The sequence below is a fragment of the Pleurodeles waltl genome, chromosome 12 (assembly GCF_031143425.1).
Source record: "Pleurodeles waltl isolate 20211129_DDA chromosome 12, aPleWal1.hap1.20221129, whole genome shotgun sequence".
Taxonomy (NCBI): Eukaryota; Metazoa; Chordata; class Amphibia; order Caudata; family Salamandridae; genus Pleurodeles; species Pleurodeles waltl.
Genome location: NC_090451.1, coordinates 100,397,954 through 100,414,077, shown reverse-complemented (window position 1 = coordinate 100,414,077; position 16,124 = coordinate 100,397,954). Strand labels below are relative to the sequence as shown.

At 45.3% G+C, this 16,124-nt stretch overlaps 1 protein-coding gene across 2 annotated transcripts in view; it reads left to right on the top strand.

Moving 5' to 3' along the window:
- Nucleotides 1-7,980, top strand: part of LOC138267553 (NXPE family member 3-like) — a 215,170-nt gene extending 207,190 nt beyond the window's left edge. For both annotated transcript variants that reach the window (XM_069216601.1, XM_069216602.1), the window contains exon 5: nucleotides 47-7,980. In XM_069216601.1, coding sequence (XP_069072702.1) covers nucleotides 47-579 — 533 coding nt within the window. In that variant the 3' untranslated portion in view covers nucleotides 580-7,980. The remainder of the gene's footprint in view (nucleotides 1-46) is intronic.
- The last annotated feature ends 8,144 nt before the right edge of the window (nucleotides 7,981-16,124 follow it).

Sequence of the window (16,124 nt, the reverse complement as noted above, 5' to 3'; positions counted from 1 at the left end):
TCTTTCTCACCTTTGTGACTTTAAGTATTTTTTGTTCATTCCATAGCACTGAAGCAAATCAACTTGCACGTGGGATACAAGTCAGGCCCCCTGCTGGCTGTCGACCCAAGCAGTGGTTTAATGCTTCAATGGAGAGGCCATGGCAACCCCCTACGGACAGAAAAGACCATGATGGCAGACCTCCACTACATGGCAAATGACATCGCTAACATTGGTGGTGGGCCCGATGTGGTCATCGTGTTCACCATCTGGGCTCATTTCACTACATACCCAGTGGAGGTGTACATCCGCCGGGTGAGAAACATCCGAAGGGCAATCACAGGACTCTTTCAGAGGAGCCCCAAGACCACAGTGATCCTCAAAACTGCGAACACGGGGTCTACATCAGTATATGGGAGCGACTGGCTGTCCCTCCAGCTGGACATAATGCTGAGGAAGATGTTTTCCGAGCTCCCCGTGGCCATAGTGGATGCGTGGGACATGACCTCCTGTCACTATCTGAAGGAAGAAATCCATCCTGGAAAACCCATTATTCAAAATGAGGTGGACATGTTCCTTTCTTTCATCTGTCCCCTGTGACCATGATGGGAAGATGAGAACTAGGAAGGTCATTGACACCAGAAGATGTTTTTTTCTGTCAGTCTCAACCTAGTGGACAAAGCAGTTGGTGTTTGAAAAGAAGATCAGAGCACTGTAAGCAGATAGAATATGACACTAATATTTTAAGTGTTGGCTTGTATGATGAGCACCAATATGTCTGTGGCTATTTGTGGAAAAAGGGAGGGTTGAATACAATGACCACATGATTTTATCGCTACTTTTGGATGAGTATCCTGTTACCAGATGCTGCCAAGATGGTTCGCTATCTCAAGTCCCGAAGCAATTTTGAAACAGTTGGTTACATTTCCTGACTTAATAACAACTGTGTCAATGACTTGTAATAAGAGAGCAGCTTGTTGGACCCACCAACGTTCAAACCTTCTGCAATGGATAACTTTGTTGCGTGAGTTGTTTTTCTCTTTCATCAGTTTTATGTGACCTCTTCATAGAAACAAGTTTTGTGGAATCTGTGGGATCTGATGAATGCACGGACTTTGTGGCAATCTTTAGTAAGCAAATTAAACAGGACATAGGTAGGTGCTAACATGAATTCTCCTATAATTGGGATCACTTAGCAGTCAGGAGAGGGGGAACACCAGCACAAACAGCCTCACTTGCCTGGTCAGACTCTTTGAGCTGCCATCTCTACAGAACTGTAACACCTGTGCATTCCACTTCCACTCTTCTTGCACAGACACTCTCTCCATCTCACATCACATATCATCAGGTTGCGTTACCTTGTTGACTTTGAGTTACACTTGACATCTCTCAAGGACTCTCTAATGAAAACAACTTAGCGCTGCGGGGGATACCCTCCCAAACTACCCCGCTTTTTTCTTCTGTGGTGGGTTCATTTTTCTTTCACTTAAGTTGTTATTTGCAGTATTGTGGAAGTCTGTAGGAAAACTATGAGTAAGCAGAAGGTCCACGGTTTTAACTATTCTCTGAGAATAAACTCACAAACTCAAACATACACAGTAAAGGTGTCTACTTGACTGCACAGGAAAAACCTGTGGTAATTCTAAATAGGTGGAATGTTTTGGAAGTAGTGAGCCAATACTGAGGAGTACTTCCAATGAGGACATTAGTTATGTAATGTTATGTTATATTATGTTAACTATGCTTGTATTGCGCACGACTCACCCCAGGAGGGGTATCTCAACGTCAAAAGATCACCAACCAGACAACATGCAGTTACGCTTTAAACAGCTCTGTTTTCAGGAGCTTCCAAAATGTAAGATGGTCAGTGTATTGCCAGATATGAAGAGGAAGTTCGTTCCAGTAGCAGGGAGCCAAATATGAAAAGTCTCTACCACCAGATCTAACCTTCCTAATCTGAGGAATTGAGAGCAGCGCTTTACCCGCAGATCTTAAAGATCTACTGGGAAGGTGCTGTGCAAGCTTACAGGTTATGTAGCGTGGTCCTTTTCTATTTAAAGCTTTATGGGTTAAACAGCATACTTTGAAAACAATTTTCTTGCAAATAGGCAGCCAATAGAGGGTCCGCAGAAGTGGGGACGGTGCCGATCTGAATGGAGAATTAACAAGCATTTGCAATGCAATAGGTCTCGCATTTACGAGAGTTAAAGCTATTGGCGTTGTAAATGCAGAACTGGACTTTACTTGCCACATAAATTGATCAACTGTGCAACTAGCAACCATTGACAAAGCCAATAGTCCTGACTTGTGTAGGTGTAATGTTACTAATTGTATTATATCCCTGGATGCAACGACAGAAAGAAGTAGCAAAAATACCAGCCGGGCGGCACACTATGCTAAGCAGAGATTTGTAACTTGTTTTTAAACCAGGCCCATAATTCTATCGCCCACCCCTTTTTGAGACACCCCCAGTTTTTTAATCCCACTTCAAGCCCTGGGGTTGGGAACATAGTTTGGTGCGATCGAGGTTAGGAAACCCGATGCAGTCTCAGTGATGGGCAAGCAAGGACAGGGGTAGAGGGCGATGGGAAGTGGACAGCACACGGAGAAATAGCGAGTGGGAGGGCAAAGCAGGAAAAACAAGTGGGCATGATTGGTGAGCTTTACTTAAATCAGGAGTGGGTGTTCACTCCAGCATAGCGCTTGCCTGCTCGCCCACTTCTTTGGCTGTAGTGAGGGCACTGGTATCGATTGATCACAGAAGCTGCTGGTAGTGTGAACATGGAGAGGGAGGAGTGCTGGGGCGGGGAGGAGGAGGAATGAGGGAGAGGGGGCCGTACCATGTGTAGGAATGGCAAGGGAGGGTGGAAATTCCTCATATTGCTGCATTGTACCCCAATCTCTGTTCTCTGGTAAAACGTTTCTTAACTGACGTGACATGGGCATGGTTTGAAGCCCAAAGAGAGATTACATCATGGATGGAGCGCTTTGTGCTCGCCCATAAAAACCGGAAGTGCCGTATTTCTTGCATTGCAAGATGAAAAAAAAAAGAAAACACGATTGGCTGAATGTGTAAGACACGAGAGTGGTCATTTTAAGAACTCTGGAGGATGTTCCTTTGAGATTCGAAACTGTTCGGAAAGTTTTTAGACAGATTGCTGCAGCAAGGACAAACGCTTTGAGCTATCTTAACACACTACTGCCCCCTTGTATTCTTACATCCGTGTTTCTGCAAGATAGAGCCTGATACTCTGGTGCAGCTGAACAGAAAAAAATAACCCGCCACTTCTGCCAGGCTTTGTCTGTCTGCGTTAATAGGGACATCACCTGACCTTTTCCACTGCTGCCTCCACCTGAGCACGCTGTCATGTAGTTATCAACACGATAAATAGACTGAGGTATAATAATACGCCACTCCGTTGTGCTTCGGGAAGCCAGGGTTGTGTACTTTGGCAGTGAGAAAAAGCTAAGCCCCAGCCTGCAGCCTTGTAACACCCAGCTAGTCACACCTGCCAACTCAGGTCTAGCGATGGCTCATACACTTGGGCATTGGCTGGGCCCTCGCTCCTGAAACACAACCGAGCAACTACAGAGCAAAGACCTTTCCCCCACCCATCCCTCCTGTCCCCGTGATTGTACGCGATGCACCGTCGGCCTCGTAAAAACACGCCGCGTCCGGTATGTAGAATTTGTTGCTCGCTATTTTGTTCTAATTTATTCGTTCAAGGAATGTAAATAGAAGCCGAGGCTGGTCGCCCAAATGAGCTGGAGACGCACGTGATGCAAGCACCAAACAGGAAAGGCAAAGAAGACGCTTGGCAGTAATTAAAGATGCAAAAGGAGTCAAATCAACTTAGCAATGTCTCCGTATAATGTTTAGACGAGAGAATGTTGTGGATGTTTCTGTAAAGAAAACAAACATTTGGAATCCAATGGTCTCTTGTTTGCTCGAGTTAGAGCTCTTAGCGTTGTAAATTACTGACTGGACTTTTCTTGCCACACACACTGAAAATAACAATAGGAAGAGAGCGAGAGCGAGCTGGCCCTGGAAAAGCCCCCCCACTGCTGATGGTTTATGTTTACAGAGGGAGCTGGTGGGGAGGAGGGGCTGATTATACACCCACAGTGTAAGACAAACAGGCCAATACTGAAAGAAAAAAAAGTCCCAGTCAGAAGAGATAAACAGGACATAGCGTAATTAGACAGTAGTTTGTGCTGCTCCCAAAGAGAAAAAAGGCAGATAAAGAGGCAGAACTGACCACTAGCAAGCAAGGATTTTTGAAGGACACTGCAACTAACAAATTAAATATCTTTGTACCACAGTATAAGTATACTAAAAGTATGCAACACGTCGATCGCTAACGCTCAAGCTAAAAATGAGCCATGCTGCAGTATTCTGTATCACTTAAAGTTTGTTCAAAATAGACTCATTAGCAGTGGCTAGTAAAGAGTTGTAATAATCCAAGCGGTTAACCACCAATGCTTGAGTTAAAGTTTACCTGTCCGAGAAAGGAAGCAAAGGGAAAACTTCCCATAGTAAGTGAAGCAGGTGAAAGCAGTTTCCTGTCATTGTCCCAACCTGGTCCATCATGATAGAGATTGATCTAGACGGACACCGACATATTTTATGTAAGACTTAGGGCTAGGGGCTGGGCCAAGGTCTGAAGACCACCATTCAGAAGTCCAGAAGAAATGGGCCGTGATTTCTGTTTTATTTGTGTTTAACTGCAGGAATTCTCTGTCATCCATTTAGCAATGGCTGTCATGCCTGCTGCAAAACGGGCTTCATCCTCGTTAGGATCATCACCCAGAGTAAAAATCAACCAGGTGTCGTCTGCATATGACAGTGGAATGAACCCACATGTTTTTACAACGTTGTTAAGAGGAGGCACGTAGATGCCGAAAAGCGAAGGGCTCAGATACGAGCCCTGAGGTACCCCCTTTTCCAATTTTAAAGTCTGTGATTTAATAGCGCCCAAATTGATTGTCTGGGTACGATTGGGTAAAAAATCACTGAACCAAGCCAAAGCTGTATCTTCATTTCAGTTTAGTTCAGTTTCACAGGCTCATGCCTGAGTAGCTTTTCCTGTCCAGATATTAAGTTTGCATTCAGGGACTTGTAATCCTGATTCTCTAGTGGGCTAAAAGGGAGTACAATACAGAATGCAATGTAAAACACCTTGACTGTCTAAACTACTCATGTATGGGACTAGGACACTCAATAGCTCTGTTGAAACCCCCACAGTTAACTAGAAAAGCCTGCCCTTCAGAAGCTCCTGCAGATACTGACACACCACTCATATGTTTTCTAATAAACAGATGTCCTTTGTCTCGATGTGACTGTTAAGGAAACCCTCCGTACCCAATTGCAAATGGTTTGATAAGGAGTGTCGGGAGGCCAAGTGCTTTCTGTCCAAAGCCCTAAAGTCAAAGAGTCAGGATGCTATCATACATGCAAGAAGAAATTATTTTGCTACTTGCAAGCTACCTAAACTCAAGTATGAGGGAAGCTTATGGGAGAGCCTGGCGGAGGCAGCCAGTGCTTGTGATGCCAAACTCTTTTGGCTTTTGGTTTCACGTAGAGACCATGACCTTTCATTTACTCCTGAATGCCACATTGATGTAGAAACCTGGCTCTCCCACTATGGGGAATTGTACGTCTCTTGGTCGGACTCTGCCGACAATAGCCCTACCGATTCTTTACTGCACCACCCTGCTGTCCCGCCCTTTACTCTAAAAGAAACAGAGTTGGCAATTTGTGCCCAAAGATCAGGGAAGGCTCCTGGCCCAGACAGTATCCCCTCAAACCTGTATAAATCAGATTTGTCTCCATGGACCCGGTACATCAATAGGATATCGAACATTGCCTTGACAACCCAATCTTACCCGGATTCTTGGAAGGTGGCAATTATTGTCCCCATTCACAAAAAAGGAGAAAAGAGCTCCCCAGGAAATTATAGACCCATTAGCTTATTAGACAATTTGCAAAAAATATTTTCTTTCCAGCTGCTATCCAGACTAAAACATTGGATAATGAAAAAACAGGTTTTAAGCCATCTTCAGGCTGGATTCAGGGACAAGGTCAGTACCATAGACCAGGTCTTCCACTTTATCACCATCAAGTGGAAGATCGTAGACGCAGATCAAGACTACTTATTTGTGGCCTTCGTTGATTTGAAATCTGCGTTTGACCTTGTCCCGCGCACTAAGCTGTGGGAGGTCCTGAGCAATACTGGAGTCCCGGGTCCCATGATCAATATTATTAAAGATCTTTACTCTGACAACTGTGCCAGAGTTCGCTGGGGTCCTGCTGGTGATCTGACTCCAGCTTTTCCAACAGCCCGTGGTATGAGGCAGGGTTGCGTTCTTGCGCCTACCCTGTTCCTTCTGTTTATTAATGCATGTATCCCATACCTTCTAGATTGTCATGGCGATGCCCCTAGTTTGGGTGGGCAGAAGTTCCCATGTCTTTTGTTTGCGGATGATACCTTGCTACTCTCTCGAACTGCTACGGGCCGTTCCAGATTGCTCTCTAAGTTTACGGAGTTTTGCAAGGATCAGGGTTTGGAAATCAACTCAGCAAAAACAAAATACATGGTCTTTGGGGATAATAGGCATAAAATGAAGAGGCCTGTATACCTAGAAGGCGTTTCCCTGGAAAGAGTGGGCACTTTTGATTATTTAGGCATTAAATTAGAAGACTCACATTTTTGGCATGCCCATCGTCAGAAATCTCTATTGTGCTTGAAGCAAAGGGTGGGCGGCATTGTAAGATTTGCTTCTAGATCTCCCAAATTTGCAATGTCTCCTGCCCTTGAAATATACAAATCTCAAGCCGGGGGGGGGCTCTATATGGTGCAGAACTTTGGGGCCACTGCAACTTGGTGAATCTGGCAAGGGCAGAAAATCAGTTTGTGAAAATGCTGCTAAAAGTTCCCTCCAGCACTCCATCTCTGCCCATCCGAATGGATCTAAACCTTTTTTCAATCATGCAGATTGCCACCTTAAGGCCCCTCTTGTTTTGGATCCGGCTATGGTCAACAGACGCCCTTATTCCATTTCGATGTGGGCTTCTTAAATTGGTGGGCCGTAATCCCATTATCAAAACCAAATGGTGTGCCTATGTTGAACGGTCCATAACTCACCTTGGTTTAGGGTCCTATTGGCAGGATCCTTCCTCTATTCCTAAAAATGCTGTGCAGTTGCTGAAGGATGCTTTTTGGCATGATGTCCAGATTGTTAAATTTGCTAAGATTGTCCTGTTGTCTATGTCTGATAGTTACGTATCAGTCAAATGCCATTACGAATTTGAGCCCTTTATGGACGTAGCACTCTCTCCATTTGCACATGCCCTTTTTATCAGATTTAGAATAGGGTCTCTCCCTTTGTGCTCTCTAACGTATAAATGGTCCAGCTCCACCAACAGATCTAAGTTCTGCCCGATGGGTTGCAAAAATGAAGAGTCTGTCTCACATGTTCTTTTCCACTGTCATGCATACTATAAACAAAGAGCTCTTTGGATCATCCCCCTATGCAAACATATATGTGTCAGGACCTGTTTACATGCTGAGAGAATTTTAAAATCTTTTTCATCTGTCCAGATAGTTTTACCAGTGGCAAAATTCCTTGAATCAATCTGGCACCTTAGATTAGCAATTTTAAAGAATAAGACTCAGTAGCTATTTTTTTTATATTCATTTATGTATATTTATTGAACTTTGATGCATGATCTTAGCTGATAATTTGTAGCATTATAGAAATTGTCTCTCCATATTACTGATTATTTATGGATTTGGGGAATTGGTCTCTTGCTGAGAGGATCTTTTTATCATTGGAGACATATATTTCATGTTTATTTTGTCATGATTTTAACTTTTCTCAATTTTCTTAACTTTTTTATTGTGTTTTTATCTCTGGTGTTTTTTTACAATTCGTTGTGTATTGTACTTTTATGGTATGTTTCTACTTAACGAAATAAAGTTAATGAATGAATGACTGTTATACTAATTGTCAGTGTGAAAATCTGGAAACATCCTATTGCTTTTTGGTCAGAGAAATTTGAAAAGTCTGGGTTAATAGGAGACACATCCATAGTCAGACTGGGACAGAAAACTGGCCCAGGGAACCATATTAAAACTAGACTCCACTAGCGAATCAGATAGCTGAAAAGGGGTCTGCATTTGCAAATTAGGGTTATTTTAAACTTGTGAAGCTAAATCGTGTAGGTGTTTTGCATTGGTGCTTGTGGCAAGCAGTGCTTGTAATGTGGTAATATCAGAGAAAATGGTCCACCAAACCATAAAACAGGTGAAAAAAAACCAAAATATCCAGTGGTGTAATGAAACTTGAGGGGGTCCCCCTGCAAAGTACATGGAGGGGGCACCCTTCCCCACCCACCCCCTACCACATTTGCTAAGGGAGGCATCCCACACCACGGGGACGGTTGCGGCTTATGTTACCCCACCAAAAATATCAGCAAATACATTGATCTGTCAGACAAAGCACTTTGGGCACTGCCTGACTGGCCTATAAGCAGGGCCACTGAAATATGCGATTGTGTGGCGATTTTCACATAGTTATAGATTTGCCGTATATGCACAATCCATCATCTGTCATATAATCAACAGATTTTATTGTTTTTAGCTCAAAGGTGCAAAAGTTATAAAAAAATGCAGCAAAACGTGCTGCTGTGCAGTGGAAGGTCCTATGCCAAGCTCGACTGGGCAACTTTCTGTTGCTTATTGCTATATTTGGGTATGAAACTGGTACTAATGAGGTGCAAACATTGTCCAGGCAGTGTTACCACATTTTAAACTGATGAAATAATGAAGTAATAGTATTATGCCGCATAATTTACCTTTTCATGCGACATAATTCACTTAACATCACAAGATAATTTGGCCCTCGTGGCCCTGAGTATAGACCAGTGCAAACCTAGACATTCATTGTAAACCATCAGTTTAAGTTCATCAAGAAACTCATACATTTAGTCACACCGAAAGTTAAGTGTATTTGTAGGAAAGTAAAACTTTTCTTGGCATGTTACCCCCACTTTTACCTGTATGTCAGTATGTTTTTGCCTGTCTTACTGGGATTCTGCTGGTCTGGACCCCAGTGCTCATAGTTTATGGCCTAATGTGTGTGCCTGTATAGTGCTTGACTGTCTCTGAGGCTCTGCTAATCAAAACCTCAGTGCTTACGCTTTCTATGCTTTTAAATTTGTCACTATAGACTAGTGACTTAATTTCCCAATTTCAGTTGGCCCCCTTATAAGTCCCTAGTATACGGTACCTAGGTACCCAGGGCATTGGGGTTCCAGGAGATCCTTATGGCTGCAGCATTTCTTTTGCCACCCATAAAAAGCTCAGGCAAACCCTACCACGGGACTGCCACTGCAGCCTGCGTGAAATAATGCACACGTTATTTCACAACCATTTTCACTGCACTTAAGTAACTTATAAGTCACCTATATGTCAAACCTTCACTTGCTGAAGGTTAGGTGCAAAGTTACTAAGTGTGAGGGCACCCTTGCACTAGCAAAGGTGCCCCACATAGTTCAGGGCCATTTCCCGGGACTTTGTGAGTGCGGGGATGCCATTACACCTGTGCACTACATATAGGTCAATACCTATATGTAGCTTCACAATAGTAACTCCGAATATGGCCATGTAAGGTGTCTAAGATCATGGAATGTGGAATGGTACCCCCATTCCAAATCTGGTATTGGGGAGCCAATTCCATGCATCCTGGGGGCTCCACTATGGACCCCCAGTACAGCCAAACCAGTTCTCTGAGGCTTGCACTGCAGCTACAGCTGCTGCCACCTCACAGACAGGGTTCTGCTCTCCTGGGGTTTGAGAAAGCAGCTCAGTCCCAGGAAGGCAGACCAAAGCATTTCCTGTGAGAGAAGGGTGTTACACCCTCTCCCTTTGGAAATAAGTGTTAAAGGCTGGGGAGGGGTAGCTTCCACCAGCCTCTGGAAATGCTTTGAAGGGCACAGATGGTGCCCTCCTTGCATAAGCCAGTCTACACCGGATCAGTGACCCCTTTTCCCCTGCTCTGGCACGAAACTGGACAAAGGAATGGGGAGTGACCACTCCCCTGTCCATCATCACCCAAGGGGTGGTGCCCAGAGCTCCTCCAGTGTGTCCCAGACTTCAGACATCTTGCTTTGCAAGGTGTGGGGGCACTCTGGAGGGCTCTGAGTGGCCAGTGCCAGCAGGTGGCATCAGAGACCCCTCCTGATAGATCCATACCTGATAAGGCAGCCAATCCTCTTCTCAGGGCTATTTAGGGTCTGTCCTTTGGGTTCTCTTCAGATTCTACTTGCAAGTTTCCAGCAGGAATCCTCTGCAACTACTACTTCATCCTCTGACCTCTTATCAACCGCAGCCTGCTCCAGGAACCGCTGTAACAGCAACAAAGTATCCAGAAGGGCTACTTTTCCTCTGCAACTTCAGCTCCAGCCAGCAACCGCAACAGTTTTGACGGCGTGCATGCTCTGAGGACTCCCTGTCTTCACCCTGCACCAGAAGGAACAAAGAAATCTCCCGTAGGGTGACGGAGTCACTCCCCTGTTCACGCAGGCACCTTCTAAGTCGACGACCGGTACTCTTGGACTGCTCTCACAGCGACAAGCGGGCTCCTTGGAACACATAGGGTGGACCCCATTGACACAGACTGTCCTGAAGTCCTGCTGATGCAATTTGGAGGAGGTAAGACCTTGCCTTCCCTGAGAGTGACAGTACCCCTGTGCACCGCGTCTTCTTCACCTCCTGAGGCCTCTGTGCACTATTTGCAAAATTCCTTCGTGAACAGCTTGGCCCAGGTCCCCATCACTCTATCCTGCGACGCTCAACTCGCTGAGTTGACCTCCGGCGGCGTGGGACCCTTCTTTGCAGTGCTGCACCAATCGCGTTTTGCACCTTCTTTGTCCCTGGGTCCTGGGACTCCCGTGGATGCTGTCTGGTGTTCTGAGGGCTCTCTAAATTGCTGAGAGCCCCCTCTTCCTCCTCACACAGTGTTGAGGCCCCCAGCTCCCTCCTGTGTCCATCCAGCGCTATTTTGACCAAAACGCAACTTTGTCGCAACCAAGGCTTGTTGGCGACTTCCAACACGAAATCACGTCTGCATCCATATTCACGTCGTGCGACATCCATTGCATCACGCAGGAACCCGCAAGCATCTTCCTAGGGTGCATTCCTGTAGTCTTCGTCCAACCGGGGACTCTTCTTTTGCACCCTCTTCTAGGTTGGCAGGGGCTCCTGTCCTTCCTGGAACTTCCTTCGACTTCTGGACTTGGTCCCCTTCTTTTGCAGGTCTTCAGGTCCAGGAATCCAGCAGTTGTTCTTTTCAGATTGGTTATTGCAATTCTTCCAATCACGAAGTGTAGTGTGTCTTAAGGAAACTTGCAGTACTTTACTCCTCCTTTTCTGGGCTCTGGGGTGGGTAATTTACTTACCTTTACTGTATTCTTACTCTCCCAGCGATTCTGCACACACTACACTTGTCTAGGGGGGAATTTGTGATTCGCATTCCACTTTCTTAGTACATGGTTTGTGTTGCCCCTAGACCTATTTTCTTCTATTGCATTCTATAGCATTTCCTATTGTGTGCACTATTCTTTGTCTAATTACTTGCCTTATTTTGGTGTCTAGTGTATATATTGTGTATAATACTTACCTCCAGAAGGAGTATTGTCTCAAAGATATTTTTGATACTGTGTCACCCAAATAAATACCGTTATTTTTGGTAACACTGAGTATTGTCTTTACTTGTATATAAGTACTGTGTAACTATAAGTGGTATTGCATGAACTTTGCATGCCTCCAATTTCAGCCTCAGCTGCTCTGCTATAGCTACCTCTATCAGCCTAAGCTGCTAGAACACTACTACTTCACTAATAAGGGATAACTGGACCTGATACAAGGTGTAAGTACCCAAGGTACCCACTACAAACCAGGCCAGCCTCCTGCAGTATTTAAATGTAACGCCCTCAGAAATAGATGATGGATGTAAGCAGGCTGGCAAGAGAAGCCTCAAGATCTGAATCCTAGCTGGTTGAGAACTGGTGGATATTGAAACGTTGTCCTGACATCCTGGTGGTGTGTGCTTATCTACCCCAGAGAAAGAACTCCCCACCTAAAATAAAAATAAGTTGAATAGACCCTAGCCCATCTGATGCTGGCCATGAACAACTAAGTGTCAGTGCTTGCAGCCATCATCTGTAGCACTAACCAAAAATGGTTGGTTATCATTTCCTTTGACAGGAAGAAGTACTAGTCCGTAAAATAGACAATGTAATGTCTTCTCTGTAAGACCATGCAAAGATGCTTCCCTGGAAAAAGGAACATTGTGGTGTGTCTCCTTCTAAGAGAATATGAGCCCTTTTTTGCCTCTACAGACCAAGGACAGGCAGTACTTTTGAGGCACTGCCTGTCCCTACCCTGAGCCTAGAAGGTGCACCTTCGCAGTAACAGAATGGGGCTTTATTGTAAACGCTTCTGTAGACACAGGTCAGATACTTTTACATTAACTTGTGCAAACACACTCACAAATAACATACAATCCCGGGCTTGGAGCTGCAAATATACCCAATGGCACTAGCAGGACTCTCATATTATCATTGCACCCGTGACTGTCGCGCCGCGCGGTGCGGCGCGAGCCGAGAGCTCGACTCAAGCCGGGCGTTCGGCTCGGGCCGCGCACCGCGTTGCTAGGACGCGATGCGCCCCCAGCCTCTCCTGCACATTTCGAGGCCCCAGACTTGCATGGGGCCTCGTTCTACCTTCTGCTTTCCGCTATACTAGGGGTCTATGACCCCTCTTACCTGTTTTTTCGTTTCTTTCCCTTTTTTCTTCTTTTTCTTATTTTCTGCAGTCTTTTGTTGTGCCTTTCTTTATGTCTTTTCCCCCTTCCCAGATTCCTGTTCTTTCCCAGCATTCCTTGTTCCCTATTCTCTATGGTTCCTGTTCTATTCTGTTCTATGTGTTGTTTCCTTGTCTAAGATGGTGTCCTTTTACTTCCTGTGGGTCACTTCCTGTTTTTTAGTATATAAGGGCTGTGTTTTCTTCTTTCTTTGCGCTGCAACACTTTCTGCTCAGTTAGTGTCTTCGCTCCTGATTTCCTCACCTTTTGGTTCTGGATTTCAGCATTCTGTGTTTCCTGACTTTTGCTCCTTTTGGATTCCTGTTTGTTTGTTCTTGTTTTTTCCAGGAATCTTCCTGTTTGGAGGTTTTTCCCCTTTTTCTAAGGGTTTTTTTCCCTCTGGCGCTATTTTCTGAAGGGCACGGTCTGTTCTTGGCGTCTCCATTGCCTACAGCACCGTGGCTACCAGAAAGAGTCGCCCCTTTTTGGGCCAAAGTCGAACATTGAAGATCCACGCCACCAGATCTGCAAATTCCAGGAGCAAGCAGCACGTGAGTCGTGACAGATTGCAGCGCCTAACCATTCCGACGTCCTCAAACACCATGGATGACTCAGTGGCGGCTGCTGCAGATCCGGAACAATCTCTTTTGACCACGATTCAGCAACAAGCTCAGGAATTGCAACAACTACGCAATGAAAATGCTGCGTTACGACAGGCTTTGGCTCTCCGCACCAGTGATGTTCCAACTATCTCCGCTTCTACCCCTTGTTTCTCTGGTGAACCAACCAAGCTTCGCGAGTTCCTGGATGCATTAACAGTGTACTTCGCCTTCCGACCTACCCAATTCTCCCACGACAGGACCAAGGTGGGTTATCTTATCAGTGCCTTATCCGGTCCAGCCTTGGCCTGGGCAACCCCGATGGTGTCCTCCAACGACCCTGTATTGTCGGACTATTCCACCTTTGTGAGTCGCTTCAAACAGATGTTTAGCCGTCCTGGATTGGAAGCCTCTGCTGAAGAAGCCCTATGTGACATCCAACAAAGCTCGCAAGACGTCCTGCGATATATAACCCGTTTTCGTCAGCTGGCGGCAGAGACCACTTGGGTGGAACGTACTCTGGTAACTTTATTTCGTAGAGGACTCAAAGAAGAAATAAAGGATGAACTAGTACATTCTACCAGAGCGGAAGATCTTCGTGGCCTGATGGATCAAGCACTGTCCATCGAATATCGTCTTCAGGAACGGAGATCGGAAAAGAAAAGGAGTAGAGGGTTTTCCCAGCCAAGTAGCTCACAAGCTTGCCTGCCGCGTTCCGAGGAACCTCGCACTCCTGCTAGAGACATCGAAGGGGAACCCATGCAGGTGGATACTACCCGAGGTCCGCTCTCTGCTAGTGACCGAGAAGACAGACGCAAGAGAGGGTTGTGCCTGTACTGTGGTTCTGCTGGTCACATGCTTCGTACCTGTCCTGTACGTCCGCCCAGGCCTTCGGGAAACGCCACCTCCCGTCCTCTGTAAGAAGGGAGGGGACGGGATCTACAGCTATACCTTCCATCAGCTCCTTTAATGACAATACAACCGCCTTGTTCATTTTTCCTGTCCTGTTACAACTTCCTGACGGTCGTCAAGAAAAGACTATGGCATTACTAGATTGTGGTGCTAGTGGTATATACATGGACAAGACGTGGGCTGCTGCTCACCAAGTTCCTACACAAGCAAAAGAAGTACCCGAACAGGTACACACCGTGGATGGATCCTTGATATCCTCGGGTCCTGTAGACACCACTACCCTGATGTTAAGTCTACAGGTGGGAAACCATCAAGGACACATTTCCTTCGATCTTATCACGTCCCCCAACCATACCATCATTCTTGGAATTCTGTGGTTCATCAGACATAACCCGTATATAAATTGGGTAACCCGGACAGTTTCTTTGTCTTCGCAATTTTGTCATGAGAACTGTTTTACTTCCGACAAGTATTGGTCTCCGAAAAGATCCTTAGATACTGAAGGTGCCACTGGTATGTCCATTAATACGGTCCAAGGGGTCCCAGACCACTATTTGGAGTTTCAGGATGTTTTCCAAAAACCGTCGAAACCTATGCTACCTCCACATCGAGAATATGATTGTGCTATTCCATTGGAACCCGGCACAATTGTTCCTTTTGGGAGGATGTACTCTCTCACGGAACCCGAAAGGGAAGTTCTAAAAGAGTATCTGGACGAAAATATACAGAGTGGTCTTATTGTTCCATCGTCGTCTCCGGCTGGGGCTCCTCTCTTTTTTGTGCCCAAGAAGACAAAGGATCTTCGTCCTTGCCTGGATTTTCGAGGTCTGAATAAAATAACAATTAAAGATCGTTATCCTTTGCCTCTCATCAGGGACATACTAGAAGCTATCAGAGGGGCTCAACGTTTTACTAAATTAGATTTACGAGGAGCTTACCACCTTTTACGCATAAAAGAAGGCGACGAATGGAAGACAGCTTTCAGGACTCCATTTGGCCATTTTGAATATAGGGTTATGCTGTTTGGTCTCACTAACGCCCCCGCAATCTTCCAGAGATTTATGGACTCAGTGTTTTCAGACCTTCTGAATCAGACAGTCGTGATCTACCTAGATGATATTCTTATTTATTCTAGAAATCCTGAACTCCATTCTTCCCATGTGAAACAAGTTCTTCAAAGACTTCGTGCTCATCAACTATTTTGCAAACCAGAAAAATGTGAGTTCGACATGACGGAAGTCAAATATCTGGGCTATCATTTAAGTCCCACCGGCATAGCTATGGATCAAGAAAAGGTACAAGCTATCCTAGAGTGGCCTTCTCCTTCTTCCATAAAAGAAACACAATGTTTCCTAGGGTTAGCAAACTTCTATTGACAATTCATTCTAGACTTTGCCAGACTGACTAGCCACATAACTCACACCTTAAAAAAGGAAAATTTAAAGAAAGGGTTTGTCTGGACTGAGGCGGCTGAAGCAGCCTTTCAAGAACTAAAGAGAGCCTTCACCCAAGCCCCCATCTTGAGACATCCAGATACCACCAAACAATTTATAGTCGCAACTGATGCTTCTGAGAGAGCCATCGGAGCTGTCTTACTTCAACGACAAGAGGATGATGGTCTTGAACATCCTGTTTTCTACTTGTCTCATATCCTTTCCACAGCTGAACAACACTATTCTGTACTGGAAAGGGAATTATTGGCTCTGAAAACAGCCTGCCTTGAGTGGAGACAGTTTCTGATGGGTTCCAAGGAACCATTTGAGGTGA